General features: G+C 36.4%; 1 protein-coding gene, 1 non-coding gene and 2 pseudogenes across 3 annotated transcripts; 1 reads left to right on the top strand and 3 right to left on the bottom strand.

Moving 5' to 3' along the window:
• On the bottom strand, positions 1–4,813 carry LOC104709508 (uncharacterized; annotated as a pseudogene).
• Positions 4,814–7,039: 2,226 nt separating this feature from the next.
• Positions 7,040–9,413, top strand: LOC104707129 (GDP-mannose 3,5-epimerase). The gene is made up of 7 exons (XM_010423405.3): positions 7,040–7,311; positions 7,634–8,044; positions 8,122–8,218; positions 8,304–8,433; positions 8,532–8,664; positions 8,757–8,964; positions 9,043–9,413. The coding sequence occupies exons 2-7, from the start codon at positions 7,635–7,637 to the stop codon at positions 9,196–9,198; spliced, it is 1,134 nt and encodes a 377-aa protein (XP_010421707.1). The 5' UTR covers positions 7,040–7,311; position 7,634; the 3' UTR covers positions 9,199–9,413.
• A 525-nt stretch (positions 9,414–9,938) lies between these two features.
• LOC104707128 (uncharacterized) lies at positions 9,939–11,443 on the bottom strand (annotated as a pseudogene). Its single transcript, XR_015563807.1, has 3 exons — positions 11,071–11,443; positions 10,587–10,953; positions 9,939–10,478 (listed from the first exon to the last, which is right to left on the bottom strand). The product of XR_015563807.1 is annotated as an uncharacterized LOC104707128 (transcript).
• A 5,855-nt stretch (positions 11,444–17,298) lies between these two features.
• Positions 17,299–17,405, bottom strand: LOC147940062 (small nucleolar RNA R71). The gene has a single exon (XR_015564798.1). It is a non-coding gene; the product is annotated as a small nucleolar RNA R71 (small nucleolar RNA).
• Positions 17,406–20,375: the final 2,970 nt, after the last annotated feature.

Consider the following 20,375-nt stretch of genomic DNA (forward strand, 5'->3'; position numbering starts at 1 on the left):
TTAAAAGTCAGAACTGAAAACAGGGTTGTTTATTGATTCGCTGTCCTGAGGATCAATACTATCAGCACTTAAGTACACCATTTCTTCACCTGTATAGATATATGATCACATTATTATTGTATTTAACTAAGATCGAAAAAAACTAAAAATCCAGCTGATTTAAAAGTAGATACTAACCTTGGAGCTTCTCAAGCAGTCTTTCATTGATGGTGTTAACATCACTATTTGTTGGACATAAAATAGCTCTTGTTTGGAAAAACTTCGAATCTGTTTTTGTATGCAACTTTTCCAAATCACCATATACGGCCCTACTTATAGAATCAATAGGATCAACTACATCTGTTATTAGCAATTCTTCTGGAATATCAATAAGAGCTTCCCCATCGTTTGTTTCGGGAATTTTCCCATCTCCAACAGCTAGAATCCAATCAGAAAACTCCTTTATATTCCTTGCTTCAATCTCTGTCATATTCTTTGACATAAGCTGCATATTCTTCGTCAAAGACAGAACCTTACAATGTTCCTATAGATACAAAGAGTTCAGTGAAGCTAGAACAATCTAAGCCCTACCAGCACCATTTATTACAGGTAATACCTGTCTGAAGTCGCCTCCAAATACAACTACCTTTCCATTAAACAGCTTGTTGTCTGCATTTCTCATTATATCTGATAAACTTCTATCCAGATTCTCAAAACAATATATGCTCATCATTGGTGCTTCGTCCCATATGATGAGAGACGCTTCTTTCAACATCTTAGCCAAATCTGAAGTAGGATTGATATTACAGGTTGTAAAATCATCAGGATTTATAGGGATACAAAACCTTGAGTGTGCAGTCCTTCCACCCTCTAACAGCAAAGAAGCTATACCACTTGAGGCAAAATTTATAGCTATCAATCCCTTGTATCTAACAACTGCAGAAAGAGTTTTTCACATAAAAGTCTTTCTTGTTCCACCAAAACCGTAAACAAAAAAGACCCCTCCACAGTCATTTAAAACAGCTACCATTATCTCATCATATATTGCCCTTTGCTCAGACGTCATCAACTCTATCCATTCATCATGTTTTTCTTTCAATTCATCACGATTGTAGTTCTTCTTCTCTTTTATATAACAGTTGGAATTATCTAAACCTATGCTGTTTGGCTTTGGCATTTCTTCAATTTCTTTCAGAGTTCCACCATTGCATAAAAATATCTCTTCAATTTCTTGAAGCGTATAATTCTTCTTCTCCTCATCTATTAAATTTAAATCTGCAATATCAAAAATATATGGAAATATAATTAGTTTCTTAGTTTTCGCAAACCGTACATACGGATGAGATTATCAAACAAAAATACAATACAAATAATTAGAAACCTGGATTATTGTATTTTTCTCTTTTCTTAGCTTCAATGTCTTCTGATAAAACATGCCATGTTTTTTCCCACACATGTAGTGGCCTTGATAAACAACAATCTAGAAGCATCATAGCAAAAAGATTCCGAAGTTGGTCTCCAAAAAACCAGAAGCTTGCTTCAATAATACTATCGATATAAGCTTTGTCGTCTTCTAAAATACCTCGAGCCCAACATGCTTTTTTGTATGTATCATACACAACACCTCTGTATGTCCTGATATCTTCATCAATTTTGGGACCTCTAACGATTCCAAGAAGGATTCTCATATAATATTCCGCTTCCATTCTATGTGGAATATAATTGATCCTTCCAATAGCAAATCCCCTCTGCCTTACCTTCCATTGTTTATTTTTACCATCCCAAGTAAAGTATTTAGGAATTTCTGCATAAGTAAGCGTTCTAGCAAATGCATTAACCTTATTCAGATTTAGGTAGGCCATGAACATAGAATCGACATTAGCTCTTCTGTCAAGTACATCTTTGATCTTCTCCTTCTCTTTATAAAAAACTGGTTGCTTCCCTGGTGGATGAAATGGAAGTTTCATGATTGCTATACTTCTATACTTTATTGGAAACTTGAAAAGCCTCCACGCTGCTTCAGAAGCTGAAACATATCTACAAAAAAAAGAAAAAAAAACTTAGTAAAGAAAACAAATACAAAAGAAAGGCAATTAGGAGTCTGTGATTCTAACCTGCAATCAAAGTATTCCTTTATTTCATCCTTTTTTGTTTTCTCACCATATGTAACATTGTTACTCCCAGCTTCAGTCTCATTCGTATCCGTAGTTTTCTTTTTAGGTTCTAGAACAACTGCAACACGATCTTGCCCTTTGTTAATATACTTAAATAAGTACTTTATTGAACCGGATTGGTTGCACCACTCAACATTGATGTGAGCACGATATCACAATGATAGGATATGATTGTAAGGAACAACATATTTGTTATCACACTTCAGTGGACCTTTCTCTACAAAATTAGAAGATGCTCGCCTTCTATAGATTGGATATCCGTCTTTACAAACTGAAGTTTCTTCAACATTCTCTTTTGGGTAAAACTTAGAACACTTTCCATCCACCATACACGGAGAATTTATATTAGCCGCACCACAAGGTCCATGAATCATACAATCCTTAACAACGCTGTATAGTTCAGGATCTTCATCCTTATCTGGTATCTCAGCTGAGATTATTTTGTTAATGTCATCAGCTGTTGGCAATTTACAGCTAAGATCCATGAATAACAAAATATGAGCATGAGGAAGTCCCCGCTTCTGGAATTCTTCCGTGTACATAGCTGCATTTTATTAAAAAAAATCATGAATTAGAACATGTATGTGAAAGATTGCGGTGAATAAACTGTCAATTGATATTCTTACCAGCTATAGTCTTCCCTAGGAGATAGTCTTCCGTTAAATCTTTCATCAAAGAATCAAGTTTAATTTTGAAGATACGACACATAATGTCTGGTCTATCATCAGAATTAAGCTTCCGCTTTTTCAAATACCTTGTTACTTCTGGCCACTTAGGGTTACATGTAAATGTAATGAATAAGTCAGGAAAGCCGTAATGTTTACATGTAGCCATTGCATCATAATAACTATGCAACATATACCGAGGTCCACCAGTGAAAGAGGCTGGTATTCGAACTTCCTTTCCTTGCTCTTCCATGCTATTTGTTCCGGCCTCTGCTGCAGCTTGAATTGATGCATAGTTATCACAACGAATAGTAGACTGATTATATTTGATATACGACAACCTGTTTGATTCTAAAGTCGTGTATGCATCAACCAAAAATTGTTGGAAAAGGCTCTTAGACCGAAGTAGAGTCTGAGCCTCGTTTTCTCTTTCTTGGATTCTGAAAGCAAACCACTGCCGCATTGAAATAAACTTTTTTCTTCATCTTTCTGATTACCGTTTAAACACTCCTCAATTCCAACTCTGAAACCATCTTCACCATATGGAAAAATAAGAGGATACTGTGGAAAAGATGGGCTAAAAACATCAACAATTACAGTCAACTAACTACGATTACAGTTGTTATGAACTTACCATAATTTTATGATTTTTAACACTGATACAATGAAATTAATTACCTCAATCATATCCAAGATAGCTTGTATGTTCCTCCTTGGGAAGTTATGGTAGAACTCGCCTACACTTGCTAACTGCAAATTATTCCTTGGTCTCCTCTCAATTAAGGTAATAGCAAGCCCATCATTTGGCAACCTTACATATATATACATATATGTTAAGTAGGGCTGATAAAATCCAATATACACTAAGCATAACCGGGTCTTAAATATATGTAGTTAAACTTTCTTATTCTGCCACTCTAGGATGTCAGCATAGTCGGGATTAATTACCACCACAGATGCGTTGAAAGAATTGGAGATACTCCTCTTCTCTATAAGAGTAAACAACATTGAAGATTTTTTAAATCTCGACTGGTTAAAACATACAACATTGAGGTTTTTTAAGCAAAAAATTACTACTCTGGGATAAGGTTAAATGATTAAAACTTACCATTGTAAGTCTTGATTTTCGCAAATCTCACCAGACAAATAACACGTGCTTGAGCATCAGGTTCACAAGCACTATGCACTTGCGCAGTGAATGTACCCCACAAAGTGCATGGTAGTCTATCATCACTAATAAAAGCAACACACAATTAAACAATGTTATGAATGTTCGGATGACATATGTTTTCACATATAAAGTATTTAGAATAAAACGCTACCTCTCATCCCGAAGCTCAAAACTGATCTTCTTAGTGGGTCTGTTGTTGACATCGATGGTTTCCATCTCTCCAACATTCACAATTTGACCAACAATATCTGATGAATGATGTCATTGAATTAGCAAATATTTTAGGTTTCTTTAAACATTTGATATGGTAAAATTAAAATAACTCACCTATCATATGGTTTTCATTCAGGTTGTCGGACAGGACAGAAACAAATGGGGAAAGAGTTAAATACGGATCATCAGACACAGAGTCCATCCTACTGACAATGGTTTGAGTGATGAAAGACATCTTGTAACGATGGGCAGTAGGCTTGAATTGACCAGTGGCGATACTCAAACCAAAGTTCTCGACAGTTCTCCATTGCCCGGTCACGACCTTGTTTTCAAAACGACTGATCAAGTCTTTCTTGACAGAAGCGTGAATCTTCGTCCCCTGTTAAAAGAAGTTATAAGGTACATTTTAGTTGCATTATAAAACATAAAATTACAGGTGAATGATGGGAGACACCAGTATTTAAACTTACTTGGACATCTGAGAGCATCATATCGAAAGTTTCACCAAACCTTGTTGAGTAGGTCTTCCATGAATGAAGGACCCTGACTTGGACCTTCCAAGAAGTCTTGTAAGGTTTAACGTCTCGAAGGTAAGCATAAGCTGCAGCCATTGTTTGTTGCTTGTTGAATTTTGCTTGAGAAATGATTTTTGCTTGATGAGTTATAAATGTGTTTGATGTTGGATTATTTATAGTGGTTGAGTATCCTAGGGTATCGTATAGGATTTGTAACAAAGAGGCGTTCATGATTGCGAGATTTTTGGTTATGATTAGGATTATATTATGTATCTGATAGAATTTGCTTTCAATGTTGATTGATTGTCAAGATTATGTAGATAGATTTGAGGGCGAGATTGATTGAGAAGATATTGTTTGAATAGTTACCAAAAAAAATACCAAGGAATATTCTGAAGTGTGTTTGTCGAAGGCTGAAAATATTGGGCTTATGGACAATTTTTAAAACCTCTTGGTATTGATAATATGGTCGATATGTATTAATCTGGCCCATAGGAAAATGGAAACCGGGTTTTTTTTAAAAACACGCGGATCCTAGCTGTTTGGGTGGGGGTTTTTTTTATAATAATTTCTGACACATTTACCCTGTTCAATTAATCGATTCTTTTTCCTTTTATATGTATTCAGTGGCAATTGCTGTAAATACAGTGAGGATTTCGGACATTTATAAAAACATACTCCTCTTTTAATTATAAGAAGATAGATCAGTATAGTAAAGTGTAGGTGGAGACAAAAAATTCACACTTTACCGTATTCCGCCAAAAGATAGCTAGACCCCCACTTATACTATCAGAGAGTTCAAGATTTGATGATTGAAATAGAGATCTTTGCGAAGTTTTTGTACATAACTATATTTATTTTTAGTTTCTACAAGGATAAAGATATCGATCTTATACTTATGATTGAAATCTTTAAGGTATAGAATTGTGAGAGGATTCCTCACCCTTTAGCAATTTTGAATAATCTTCTAAAATATAGTGTTATTGAACTAATAATGTGATTAAATATTAACTATTTTGAAAGATTACAAGGATTTTTTTACTTAAAACACACCTGAGGTAAAAAATCTCAAAGTTTAAAAATGGTGTTTGAAAAGATTTTTTACTACAAAGCATAACAAATTTCCCAACATTTATCAAAATAATTGAAAAAAACATCATAAACATTTAAAACTAAAGCCAAAATCACAAAAATCCAAAATACATCAAAACAAAATTCTATCTCAATTTTTTTTTTTAAAAAAAATCCAAAACACACCCAAAAATAACTAAACCGATTAAGTAATGTCCCTCCCTATTAAATATATATATATATATATATATATATATATATATAAAAGGGATAATAATCTAAGGGTCCGAATGGTGACAGCGTATTTGGTTGTGCGGGACAAACGATTTTATAGTGCGGTACGGTTCAACTGCAGTTCATGCGGGAAAAATATATTTGCGAGACAAGTGCGGTTATTACAAAATAAGCGGATCAAAGTAATGTTTGATTGGTGAAAAAATAATAGCGGTACAAATATTATAATTAGAATAAGCGGTACAAATATTATAATTAATATAATTGTTTGATTGGTGAAAAAACAGTATATAGTGTGAAAAATATATTTTAATATATTAATTGTAATTATAAATTAAAGTTTTTAGTTTAATGTTAACAAACATACAATTTTTAATATATCATTTATGAATTTTAAATATCAAAATTTATATAAAATTAAATTTCAATCATACATGTTACATATTAAATCTGAATCTGTAATGATTTACATATCGTTATAATAATTTCTATACTTGTTAACATAGAAATTGAATCTATAATGATTTAAAAATGTATTTTGTATTAAATCATTAACAATACATTATAAATCAAATGTTATCTAATAGTTTTTTTAAAGTTATACATATAAATATTACAAAAAGTTATTTAAGTGAGATATGAGAGCTACATAAAAGATATGAAAGTTTTTTCTTTGTAGAATAAATTACTGCTTTTAGTAATTAAAAAGTAAAAATGAAAAAAGAAAAAAAAAGTAAATTATATTACCCTATGCGTTTTTCAAAATACCGCTGGGTAAAGACTTCTGATCGTTGAAAAAGCAGTTAACCCTATTATCTATCTGATAAATCTGCAATCCCAGTTTTATTTTTATATTTTGAAAAAAACGCAAATTTAGTAAATAAAGTTATGATTGGGTGTTGAAGTGTGGTTTTAACAAAAAAATGAATGAAAACAGCTTTTTATAAGCTTCCAGTCACTACCTAAAATCCACAAAACCTTATCAAATATTAACTAGGCAAAATTAAATTTCCACTAGTTTTTTATTTTTGGATATTATACTTAGTCTACTATTAATAAAAAAAAAAAAGAAAAAACAAAGATAGGCACACACAGTACAATACTAATAAAGGAGTTGGAAAAAAAAAAAAGGAACGAGTGGTGTTGCTCTGTTCACCTTCCTCTTCATCTTCCCCTGTCTCCTTCTCTCTCTATTATATATACAATGCCAAAACTCTTCTCTCCCTAAATCTCTTACCCTTCCACCTCTCTTTTTCTCTCTGCATTATCTCTTCCAACTCGCTTCTCAGGTAAAGATCCATTTTTCCTCGCCAAATCCTTATTTCTCTGATCCTGTAATCTAGGGTTTTTTTTTTTCTTTTCAATTTCGGATTCCTAAGCAATTCGTTTCGAATTTTGTATCTGGGTGATTATCATGTCGAATCCAATGCGGCTAATTCTGGAATCAGTGTTTGTTTTACCTCAATATTATGATCTGTACAGTGATTTGTATCAAATTCTCTAAGTCCTTGCATGAGATCTTGTTCTTGCACAATTTTTTCATTTCACTTAGGTTTGCTGGAACAGATTTGTTTTCTGATAGATTTGTGTTTGTCTTTTTTGTTGATGTAGAATGGGAACTAGCAATGGAACTGACTATGGTGCTTACACATACAAGGAACTTGAGAGAGAGCTTTATTGGCCATCTGAGAAGCTCAAGATATCAATTACTGGCGCTGGAGGTTTCATTGCATCTCACATTGCTCGTCGTTTGAAGCACGAAGGGCATTACGTTATTGCTTCTGACTGGAAGAAGAATGAGCATATGACTGAAGATATGTTCTGTGATGAGTTCCACCTTGTTGATCTCAGGGTTATGGAGAATTGTCTCAAGGTTACTGAAGGAGTTGATCATGTCTTTAACTTGGCTGCTGATATGGGTGGTATGGGTTTTATCCAGTCCAACCACTCCGTCATCATGTATAACAACACTATGATCAGTTTCAACATGATTGAGGCTGCTAGGATCAATGGGATTAAGAGGTTAGATTATATTTCTTGGGTTTTTCGAACTTACTTTTGTGTGTTTTGTTTTATTTACAACTTTTTCTGTGTTTCAGGTTCTTCTATGCTTCTAGTGCGTGTATCTATCCAGAGTTCAAGCAGCTGGAAACTACTAACGTGAGCCTGAAGGAGTCAGATGCTTGGCCTGCAGAGGTTTGTGTAACCCTGTTGAATATGGTTTATATGTTCTGAGTCTTTCTTATTTTACTATATACTTTGATTTCTAATGTTAATATAGCCTCAAGATGCTTATGGTTTGGAGAAACTTGCAACCGAGGAGTTGTGCAAGCATTACAACAAAGATTTTGGGATTGAGTGCCGCATTGGAAGGTTCCATAACATTTATGGTCCTTTTGGAACATGGAAAGGTAACCACACAAACAAACAAACAGTTTCCAGACTTTGCGAGAATAATTAATTGTGTACCATTGGGATTTATAATTGCTGTACAAATTGGTTAATTCAGGCGGAAGGGAGAAGGCTCCTGCTGCTTTCTGCAGAAAGGCTCTCACCTCCACTGATAGGTTCGAGATGTGGGGAGATGGGCTTCAAACCCGCTCATTTACCTTCATCGATGAGTGCATTGAAGGTGTACTCAGGTGAGGGCATTAGCTCCAAATTATAAATGATGACATTTTTATGTTACACATAATAATTGTCTGAATTTTTCACTCATTTTTGTGTGTTTTAGGTTGACAAAATCAGATTTCCGTGAGCCTGTGAACATCGGAAGCGATGAAATGGTCAGCATGAATGAGATGGCTGAGATGGTTCTCAGTTTTGAGGAGAAGAAGCTTCCAATTCACCACATTCCGGGCCCAGAAGGTGTCCGTGGCCGTAACTCAGACAACAATCTCATCAAAGAAAAGCTTGGTTGGGCTCCAAATATGAGATTGAAGGTACCGACATTGTTTACTCAAGTAGCACCTCAAAGAGAATTTTATGCTGATTTTGTTTTGACCATAATCGTTAAACAGGAGGGGCTTAGAATAACCTACTTCTGGATAAAGGAACAGATCGAGAAAGAGAAAGCAAAAGGAAGCGATGTTACGCTTTACGGGTCATCAAAGGTGGTTGGAACTCAAGCACCGATTCAGTTGGGCTCACTCCGTGCGGCTGATGGAAAAGAGTGAAAGGATGGATTTACCACAGTATAAGTGAAGCTAAAATATGGCCTTTTAAGTTCAGCAAAATCTTTAGATCTACGCTTTAGGTAGCTTCCTGCTGAAAAAAAGCAATTATAATAAGTGTTTTGGATTTGGGTTTTCACTCCTATTAATCTCTCATTATTTCTGCAGTAAACCCCTTATTCTTGTTTATTTTTAGTCGAAAAAGTTTCCATCGTGAAGTCCATTCTACTATCTATCCTTGTGGTCCTTTTCATGGTATGCATGTTCATGTTCATAATCATCGTCAACTTGATGTTGTGGTCCTGTCACGGACCAATGTCACAAGTGGTTTGAGATATATCTTTCAACTTATCACTTTCTTTACACAACTCTAGGGCTTAAGGATCACTCACCTTTCTTTGCTGCCCCATTCCTCGGTCTATAATGTCACACGTTATTATCTTCTCTTGGTTTCTTCAAAGCTGGATAAACAACCTAAAAATATCTAAAGTTTTCTTCATCATAATATATATATATATATTTTTTGGGTCGGATTCTTGAACATAATTTAATACTCCAATAAGATAATTCAGGAATACACGTTGAATGCGAATATTACGCATTTCATTTCATTTCATTTCATTTCTGGTTTGTCTATTAGATATATCTTGATCCGGATATTCTAATATTCCAGTTTCCAGATATATTAAATTCCGAATAATTGGAAATTGGAATGTCATCTCTTCATCCTTACTCAAGAACGGTTCATGCCAACTCGTGTTGTAACTTCCGATAATGATAACATAAATATATCATTTACACTTTGAAATCTGTAATGTGCCTATCCAAATGGCAGAGATAATAATGGGTGTGACTGAAATTCTCAGATATACATTAATACGCCTCGGGGACGTTCATGTAAAGCTCTCTCTCCCTCTCTTAAATAATGCTCAATTTACAGAGAATAGTGGGTTGCTCTAGTAATTGGTAGCTGAATAAACCGGTGTGGTTTCGAGTAAATCCTCAAGTTTCCTGAGTATATCCTTTAGAGCATCCATAAACCCATCTTCTGTTGAAGCATCTGTGGTTTGTTTGTCTCTGTTACTCAATTGAGCAAATATTGTCTTATACAAAAGAGCCACTGGTCCGTTGTCTGAAGATAACGGAGGCAACCCCAACTCTTTTCCATTCTTTATTATCAGAGTCTTTATAAGATCTGGCCATCCTTGGCTGTCTTTCCAGTTCGACACTTCCAGAATCGTTTTCTCTATGAGACACTTGAGTGTCTTCTCGTCAGCAAGAATCTGAGAAAAATGATAGATCAAGCTGGTTAAGATCCATGCTTTTATTCTGTAAGTGTTCCTTACAAACTTTAAATTCTATTAAGCAAAAAGGGAGTGTGAATTAACCACCTTACGCAGCCTTGATCCAGTAAAAATCTCAACGTTCTGGACAATGGTTATTGGTTTCTCATGAAGGACATCTGCTATTCCTTGTAGAACTGGCTGCAATAGTTGTGCAAATTGTGCTTGTCCAAGTTCTTCATCACCATCAGCATCATGCTTCTTAATGATATCATCTAAGATGGGAATCAACACTTGCTTTCTAGCAGTTAACATAGTACAAGAGCATTTCGTATCTCGCTTTTACAAATCTTTCCGTTATCTTCTTCATCCAAATCAGTGAACAAGTTCTCTGCCAACATTGCAAAATCATCTTCATCCTCCAAAAACATCTTCAACATACTCCCATCAAGAACCGACACCACAATTGGAGCATCTATATAATCACATAAACAAAGTATCATCATCATAATCGATCAAATCCATAAACTAAACCTATCGTTCACACACAGATCCATCTATCTATGCATCAAATTTATATTGATCCTATTACCTCTAAGAGCATCAGCAACGGCGGAGATGAAAGCTCCGAGTTTCTCAGAAGCTTGTTGTTGATTGAACTCCGTACGTCGGAAACTGACGTCATCTCCATCGGAGACTCGAGAGATCGCCGCGTCTTTGAGATTTGGCGGTAGTGAGAGTCCCGAGAGAGATTCAGAAACCTTAGATTCGGAGATTTCGAGAAGCTGAGCTCCGGTTACGCCGTGTTGGAGTTCCGGTAGGCTGAGATCGATGGATCTGAGCACATCACCGTCGAAGATCGTTAATCCCGTGTTCGACATTTCAAGAGATCGAGAGAGAGATTTTGGTGAAGTAAAGGAGAAAGACCGTTTTGAAAGTTTTGTCGTTTACTTTAGTCAATGGCAGTCAAGGGAAAACGTTGACTCGCGTCATGTAACGGATCGGATAACCGGGGTTTTGAATGTATCCGGATCCGGATCCGTATACGTATACGTATACAGTCGGATATGAGTTTTGATATTTGTATCCGGATCTGATTATATCATATATTCATATTGCGAATACCCGCGAAAAAACATCCAGATATTTCAGATATTTGGATTTAATACATTTTTTTTCCTTTGTTCTCCCTAGACAAAAACCCTGAAACTCCCAAATCTTCGGGATCTCCTCTCTTGAAGTTTCCGCATCATTGTGATGGAAAAAATAGGAGGATAACAGAGAGAGCTAAGAGCCAACATAGAACTAATAGGTGGAGGATGAGGAAGGATGGTGGCAGAGGGAGATGACTAAGCCGCATATGGGTAATCCGTTTATGTTCGGGTATTACCCGTTCGGGTTTGGGTTTATGGGTAATGGAAAATAGAATCCGTTGGATATTTTACTATTTTTGGGTTTGGTTTGGTTCGAGTAGTACCAGGGTCGGCTCGGTTTAGGTTACAATTTTCAAAACCCGGAAAAAAATCCGAAAAACAGGTTCTATTCGGTTCGGATAATGTGTACCCAAAATCAACCAAAACCCGAACCGAAACCGAACTACACCTGAAATACTTGAAAAAGATCTGTAGTTTACCATCCAAAATCTGCAGATTACCATCCAAAATCAAATAAAAAATGAAAGCGTAGAATATAACTCCAAATTTAACATCCAAAAAACTGAAAAAGATAGAAAAGTGATAACTAATTCAAGTTGCATAAAGCAAAGAAGAGTCAAAAGTAATTCAAAATAAAAATATAAGTCTGATGTGAAAGTGAAACATAGAAATAAAATATAGAAAGTAGAAACGTGATGAATATGTCTTCGATTTGATATTTCCTAAAACAAAATGAAACAAATGTCAATAACAATTAACAACAATGAGAATAATGACAAATGCAGAGAGTAGAGAGTAGAGAAACTAACCATTCAGACTATAAAGATCATCTGGGTCACTTATTCTCAAGATTAGTTGTCCAAATGTTTGAATTCAGGTTCATACTCTATAAAAAACAAATGTAAACCGCAAGAGCAATCAAAAGCATATTCAAAATTGTAGAAACAGTTAAGCAATAAAAATAAAGAAAACTTACCTCTCATAAGTTCATCATCATGCTCAACTTCCGAAAGCAAATGTTCTACTGTGGAGACTCCTTTTTTTAATATGAATTTCAGCTTTTAGGCACTGCTCGGTGCAGATCAACACTTCAATCATATGGTGTGTTATACAGCTCATATAATGATCTAAAATTCTACCACTAGTGCTAAAAGCAGATTCAGAGGCTACTGAAGACACTTGCATTGCAAGTATGTCCTTAGCCATTAGAGACAAAATCGGATACTTCCCACTGTTGCCCTTCCACCAACATAACAAATCGTATTATGCACCTTTAAGAATACTTGGTTTCTCTACATTATCTTTCAAGTAAATTCCCAACTCATTAGAGGAGCTGTAAATTAGTTTTTCCATCACCATCTCATCAAATACGTTTTCCATATCAACTATACCTGCTTTCTGACAAAAAACAGGTGCAACTTGCTCTCGGGACTGCGACTGGGAAGATGATCCATGTGACTTAGAAGATGAACCACTACCTAAACTATTTCTACTGTACTCATCGTACGAATCCTTCAAGATATTAATTCAAATCATCTGAAAGATGATTAGACTCCATACTGCCTTTCCCATACAACGTATCAAAAAAAGCTCCGCAAATCTCGTCTTCTTTCTAGGATCAAAAACACTTGCTACCATCACCAACCTATTCATTTCAACATGTTCTCCAAATGGATCCCAATACTTTTCTAACTTTGTTAACATAGACAAAGCTTTCTTTTTTAGAGCATCTTCAGGATTTGTACTTGTGGTTAACTTAGTCAGGTTCTGAGTAATTGATAACTCTCTAATTTACATGTTTTAAGCATCCCTTTTTGTCCATGTTTTGCATTGTTTTTACCCTAACCTTAGCATTTTTAGGTCATTTACTGTAGGAATCCACATTTAGGCCATTTAGGGTGTTGCATTCTTGCACTTGCATATTTTGGATGAAAACAGGTGTCTAAGAGCCGAAAATGGGGAGAAACAAGCTCAAATCCGAGCATGTACCCAAAGGATCTATGGAGCATGAAGAACAGTCCGAACACCAACCCGATCGAAGAAGATCTAAGAACAAAAAGAACAACCCGAGGACCTACCCGAAGAGCAATCTGAGCTCATCCTCGTGCACCCCATCGAGCAGACCCTTAGGCAGGACTGGTAAGCTAGGGTTAATGGGTTTCTATATATAAACCCCCTCTTCTTCCTCTCGCCCTAGCACGCCGTAGACCCTCAGAACAGAGAGCGAGAGCTTCTGGGAGAGAAACTGAGCGACTCAAACACTTTCTCTACTTTGTTAGGATTTAATTTCGTTTCTTTTTGCATTTTCGATTATATACTCTTCTACTCTACTTCTATTTTTAATACAATGCAACTTTCGTTTATCTATGTTTTTATGTTTTCTGCAATGAGATCTGAGTAGTGAAGTAAGGTTTCTAGGGATGGGATAGACGATTTTTTGTTTTTGATCGGTAAGGATGTCTTAGCTTGGTTGTTTATGTTTTATAAATTCCCTTCTAGATTGGTGTTCTTAATGCTATCAACAAACCGAGAGGGTGAGATTAGATCTAGGGTGTTTTACAATCGAGAGGTGTAGATGAAATGCTTGAATCAATCAATGTTAGAGATTTACTCACTTAGCCAAAGAGATTAGATGAGTAAGGGGTTTATTGACAATAATGAATCGGTTTGTATTGCCTGCTTGGTCATGTTTCTCGAATGAGAGTTGGGTAGGGGAGTGATTAAGGTTGATTGTTTCTATCACGAGAGTGTTTTAACAAGATTTAAGAGATTCATTGTCTAGGGAATATTTGCTTGAGGCATGTAGGGCATCCATATTGGTCAGGAACACTTAGGAGTCGATTACCCCATCCTTAGGAGCTTTCATATTTAGATTTTTTACATTTTTATTCATAACTCGATCACTTACCCGAAAATGTACACGATCACCTGCTTCGAGTATACCTTCGAGCTGTTCTTGCTTTTCTTCTTTACTCGATCACCCCACCCGATCATGTACTCGAATACTTGCATCGAGTGCTTAGGTAGTGTGGTTCTTATTCATTTGCTTTCTTTAATTTATTTTTGGATTGTTAGATCAAACCCATTTATTGCTTGGCTTGACTTGCATAGTTTTGACCATATCTCATCTGCTAGCATAACAACCATTTGGATTGATAACTCTTTGTACTACAACTGCATAGGGAATTGATACCCTCGGTGAAAATCCTGTTATCAGTAACAAAAACTATCTCATTGTATAGTTTATGAGAGGCAACAATATTTGAAGATGAAATAACCAATGTGGATTTATAGAATATGACAAGAGTAGAAATAAACCTCTCAACTTCATCAAAATCAGATGGCATAGGTGGCCCAATCCTTTTCGTTCCATCCACCTTTTCTTGAAATTAATCGTTATACACTTTATCTTCAGCCTCCATCCTCTCAAATGCCTGATATCTTGTGTTTTTGTTGAGTTTTAAACCTTGTTTTTGGTTAGTTTTGTTGCATAATCTTGTCATTCTAGGTTGTTTTAGGAGCATATGCATTTAGCGTCTTATTTTCAGGTTCTTGGAGTAACCCCATTACATTAGGAGCATTTGGACTTGTTTTGATGCAAAGAACCAAAGAGGAGTGAAGTGACAAGAACAGGAGCCACACTCGGCCAAGACCATCAGTCAAACCATGGCCGATTGGCACCATCGACCAGCACATGCGACCATAACCTGCCCGATGCCACTCTTCGACGGACTAGAACAGGAGCAGCAAGCGGCCATCTCACGTGGCCGAACCATGGCCGATCGATCTCAAGATGATGAAGGACAGGTGACACATGCGGCCAACCTAATCGGCAAAGTGATGGCCGGTTGAAGCCATCGGCCAAGGCCGTTGTCCAAGAGTCGGCCGATTGAACTCTCCACGATGACAACATGAGCTACCAGCGGCCACCACCATCGGCCAGAAGGTGACCGGTGGACACCATTGGCCTTGCCAATCGGTCAAGTTTTCCCCGTAGCCGCAAGTCCACACTTGTTTTAGTCTTAATCTATGTTTGACCCAATTTGTTTTGGGTTGACCCGGGTCCTTTTTTGTTTTCCTATAAATACTTTAACCCTATTAAGAAGAGATTTATCTTTATCTTATCTTTTGTTTAGCAGCTTTTTAGGGTTCTTAAACTTGTTTACTCTTGTTTTGATGAATGATTGAGTACTTTTAAGTTCTTAATAGCAATTTCTTCTTCAAATCTCTTAATCTATAATCTCTTATTATGATTTCACAAAGATCAAACTCTTTCCTTTGTGTGATCATGATGATGAGTGAGTAGATCCAATAGAACTTTGGGCTAGGTAGATTAGGAAGATAGATGACTGATCTTTGATGTATAAGGCTTTATTTATGTGTTTCCTATCTTGTTTAGTGTTAATAATGCTAGATAGCCTTGATCAAGCTTGAATCTAGACATTAGGATTTCCATGCCCAGAAGGTGTTTGATGAAATTCCTGAACCAAACTATTCAAGAGCTTTGCATTCCTAGTCAATGGAAATTGATGATTAGGGTGCTTAGTGGTATTTAGACTTTTTTATAATGCATGCTTACCTTGTGATTGCCTTTGGAAATTGTTGATTATCACTTGATTAGCATAGGATCTTTATCATGGAAATGGATTGATTTGCATAAGTGTTCTTAGTCATAGGATTGTTCTTGATTATTTGCTTAGATATCTAGGATTGATTAGCTATCTCCCAAGTCTGTTACCTTGCCCAAGGTTCATTTGTTTAATCTTGATTTAAAATCTGTTTTTTAGTTGTGTCATTGTTTATTTTGAGTTTGTATTGCTTTGAGTTTGCTTTGCTCTCTTTATTTAATCCATTTTGTTAATTAATACTGTTACAAAAGAACCAATTTCTGTTTAAGTTTAGATTAAGCATCTATGTGTATTCTTAGTGAGTTGATTAATGCAGATTGTGGATTGATAATTTAATTCAAGTAAAAATACTACATCAATTTGGCGCCGTTGCCCATTTGCATTCAATTTGACCATTAGGATTTCAACTTTGCTTGAGCCTATTCATTTACTTTACATTGTTACTTACTTTGTTTGTTTTGGTGTTTTGAATTCTCTTTTGCAAGGTGTATGAACTTGTGAAGTCAAGGCCAAGCAGACTTGGTTGAGCGTGTTGACGACATCTACCGTTTTGAGCGTGAGAATCACCGATTAGCCCGCCAAGCTATGAAGAACAACCCTCCACCTCCTGCTGGTTATAATGGAAATGACCAGCCCAATGTTGAACAAGCTCCTATCCATCCTCCAAGACAACCAAGAGTCATTGGAACTTTTGATCAACCAAACATTCATGGGAACCGCATGGGAGTTAGAGCACCTCCTGTTGAGAACAATAACTATGAGATCAAGTCAAGTCTTATCAACATGGTGAAAAGCTCAAATATTCATGGTTTGCCTATGGAAGACCCTCTTGACCACCTGGATCAGTTTGACATGATGTGTGGGACAGTAAAAATCAGTGGTATCTCTAAAGATGCATTCAAGCTCCGCCTCTTTCCGTTTTCTCTTGGAGATAGAGCTAGGACTTGGGAGAAGAACCTACCAGTGGGATCAGTTACCTCTTGGGATCAATGTAAAAGAGCTTTCCTATCCAAGTTTTTCTCTACTACAAGAACAACGAGGCTAAGGAATGAGATATCAAGCTTTGCTTAAAAAGGAAATGAGAGTTTTTGTGAAGCATGGGAAAGATTCAAGAGTTATACTATGCAATGTCCTCACCATGGTTTCTCTAAGGAGTCTCTTCTCAGCACATTATACAGAGGGGTACTACCAAAGATAAGAATGTTGCTTGACACAACAAGTAATGGTAATTTTCTTGGCAAAGATGTTGATGCTGGTACGACTTTGGTGGAAAATCTTGCTCAAAGTGATGGGAACTATGGAGAGGATTATGATAGAACTCCAAGGGACTATACTGATATGAGTGAGCAGCACCGCAAAGAGATTAAAGCTTTGAATGACAAGATGGATAAGATGCTTATGGCAAATCAAAACTAGTTCACTTTGTCAATGAGTGTGAACTTTATCAAGGTTATCAAGAAGGTATGGAAGCTTGTGTTGAGAGACAAGAAGAGGTCAATTATGTTGGTGGCCAGGGGAATAACAAGTTCAATCCTAATTACCGCAACCATCCAAACCTCTCTTACCGCAATACTAATGTAGAGAATCCGCAAGATCAGACTTATCCACCACAAAAACCTCCTGGTTTTCCCTCTCAACCCAACTATCAGCCTAACCCTCAAGGGAACTACCAAGCGAAGCTTCAAACCTATTCCCAACCTCAGCAACAAATGAATGCACCACACCCTCAAGGTCAAGTAGATGACACAAATGCTCTACTTAGACAACTCCTAGAAGGACAAGGGAGAGGTGCTATTGAGCTTGCCACTCAAATGAAAGCTATTCACTCCAAGGTTGAGAATGTATATAAATGCTAAGATTGAGAGGTTGCAAACACACGTCCAGGAACAAGCTTCTTCCTCTTTAACAAGACAAATGGGTTCTCTACCGGGAAAACCGGAACCAAACCCAAAGGTGTTTTGCAATGCCATCTTCAAGGAAGAAGTGAACAGGGTTACTAGTATGAGTTTCAAAAATCAAAACTGGATCGTCATGCTGATGAGAATGAACGATCTATTGAAGAAATATCTGCTCTTCTATATGGTTCTACTGCTGAGAGTTTAGTGGTTGCTAAAGTTGAGAAAACTGAGAAAGGATCTGGGGGTAATGAAATAGTCACCAAGGAGGTTGAAAAGAAAGATGCACCAAGTGTTGCTCTTCCTCTTTATAGTCTTCCACTTCCATTTCCACAAAGGGTTCTTACAAAGGCTAAAAAGAAAGTGCTCTCAAGTTTCAAAGCTAATATGAGTTGAGTTGGAACACCTTTGCCTTATGTGGATAGCTTGTCTCAAGTTCCTCTCCATATAGAGTTCATCAAAGCTATTCTAGCAAACAAAGAGAAGGTGGAAGAAATCATGGGAATCTTTGATTCACCAAGTGAACAACAGCCTGGACCAAAGTCACTTTCCAAGCTTGAAGATCATCGCAGATTCACTATACCTTGCTCACTTGGTTCCTTATAACTTGATGATGCCTTATGTGATTCAGGAGCAAGTGTTAATGTGATGTCACTTGAGATGGTAAAGAGTCTTGGGATCAAAGACATGAAGCAACCCTCTTCTTCCATCATGTTTGGAGATGCTTCCTCAAAATCTCCACTTGGTTTGATTGAGAACTATCCACTCAAGGTTGGTGATTGAACAGTTCCAACAAACTTCATGGTAGTTGAGATGAAAGAAACCAACAAGCTCCCTCTCATACTATGAACTCCCTTTCTCAACACTGTGGGGGCAAGCATTGATTTCCAAAACAAGAGAGTAACTCTTCTTCAAGTGAATCCCAACACATCCTATCCTATCAAACCTTCCTCTACAATGTTTTGTGGAACAATCACTAGTGAAGAAGTGGAAACTAAGGAAGAGGATAGATACTTGAATGATCAACATGAAAAGCTCCAAGTTGCTAATGTGGGGATTAAACAGACTAAAAATCTTGATGAGGAAATTTTGGATGGTGAGTGTTTAGAATATTTATTTGATGACCTCAAAGGAGAATCTAGAGAAGATGATTTGGGTCAAGAAAACAAAGCTGTTGACAAGAAGAAGAGGAAGAAGAAACAAGCCCACCCTCCCACCATTGTTTCACCTCCTATGAATTTATGTTTGCATCCCTTGGGCTTGTTGATGGAGCAATAGAGTATAAAGTGAGGCACAACAGTCCTTCTTCACCTTTTGCAAGTGTCAAAGCCAAGCTAGATCCCAAGTTCTCATATGACAAAGATAAGCTCCATGACCTTCTCTCAAGAGTCATCACTATCAACCTCCACTCTCCTTCCATCAATTCAACATGATCTCAAGGAAGCACCAAAGCTCTTCCACTCACTCCATTCCCTCAGTTTCATAACTAGAGCCAAGGTATGGTCCTAACTTTCCATTGTATGTATCATTTGAGTTTTGTTTTCTATATTTTTCTTAGTCTTTCTCTTGGACTTTTCTTACACCGAGACAGTGTAAATTAAGTTTGGGGGAGAGACTAGCCATCTAACATTGTGTTTTGTTTTGATTTTCATTTTGTGTGTTGCATTGTTAATAGCTATGTTTTGAGAAAAATCAAAAATAATTGAAAATTTTCAAAAACCAAAAACAAATGCATGTAGTTTTGCATATTCATTATTGTCTTTAAGATTAAGTCTAGAAGCATTTAGTATGCATTTGCATTTGGGATGATAATGAAGCTACCTTGTAAAAGTAGAGTCTTAGGATTGAACCCACAGCCCTCATTTATAGTTCATTGGTGCTTGTTTAATCTTTGGGATAAATGAAGAGTCTAAGCTTAAAGCATTGTGTCACTTGAAAACATTTTCTTCTAGTGTAAAGCTTGCTTGATCATTGCTGCATCTCTATATTATTTGGACTTTAATTTTGATCTTTAAATTATCTTGCATATGGACTATGAATGCTAGCTCATGGAACTTTCATTTGGGTTAAGTATCTCTATTGGCCACTCTATTTTGTTTAACCCAATCTCTTGCCATACCTTTGAACCCCAACCTTTTCTTTCAAGCCTTGTGTTGATTTGTTGAGTGAGGCCTCCTTGTTGATAATGCTATAGGTTGTGAAACCTTGAGAGTATTGAGA

This window comes from Camelina sativa, chromosome 8 (genome assembly GCF_030686135.1).
Source record: "Camelina sativa cultivar CO46 ecotype springtype chromosome 8, ASM3068613v1".
Classification (NCBI taxonomy): Eukaryota; Viridiplantae; Streptophyta; class Magnoliopsida; order Brassicales; family Brassicaceae; genus Camelina; species Camelina sativa.

Bases quoted from the DNA above. Each gene is read 5' to 3' on its own strand.
- LOC104707129 (XM_010423405.3), top strand. From the start codon at position 7,635: ATGGGAACTAGCAATGGAACTGACTATGGTGCTTACACATACAAGGAA. The intron at 8,665-8,756 runs GTGAGGGCATTA...TGTGTGTTTTAG, and splicing joins TGCATTGAAGGTGTACTCAG to GTTGACAAAATCAGATTTCC. The intron at 8,965-9,042 runs GTACCGACATTG...ATCGTTAAACAG, and splicing joins CTCCAAATATGAGATTGAAG to GAGGGGCTTAGAATAACCTA.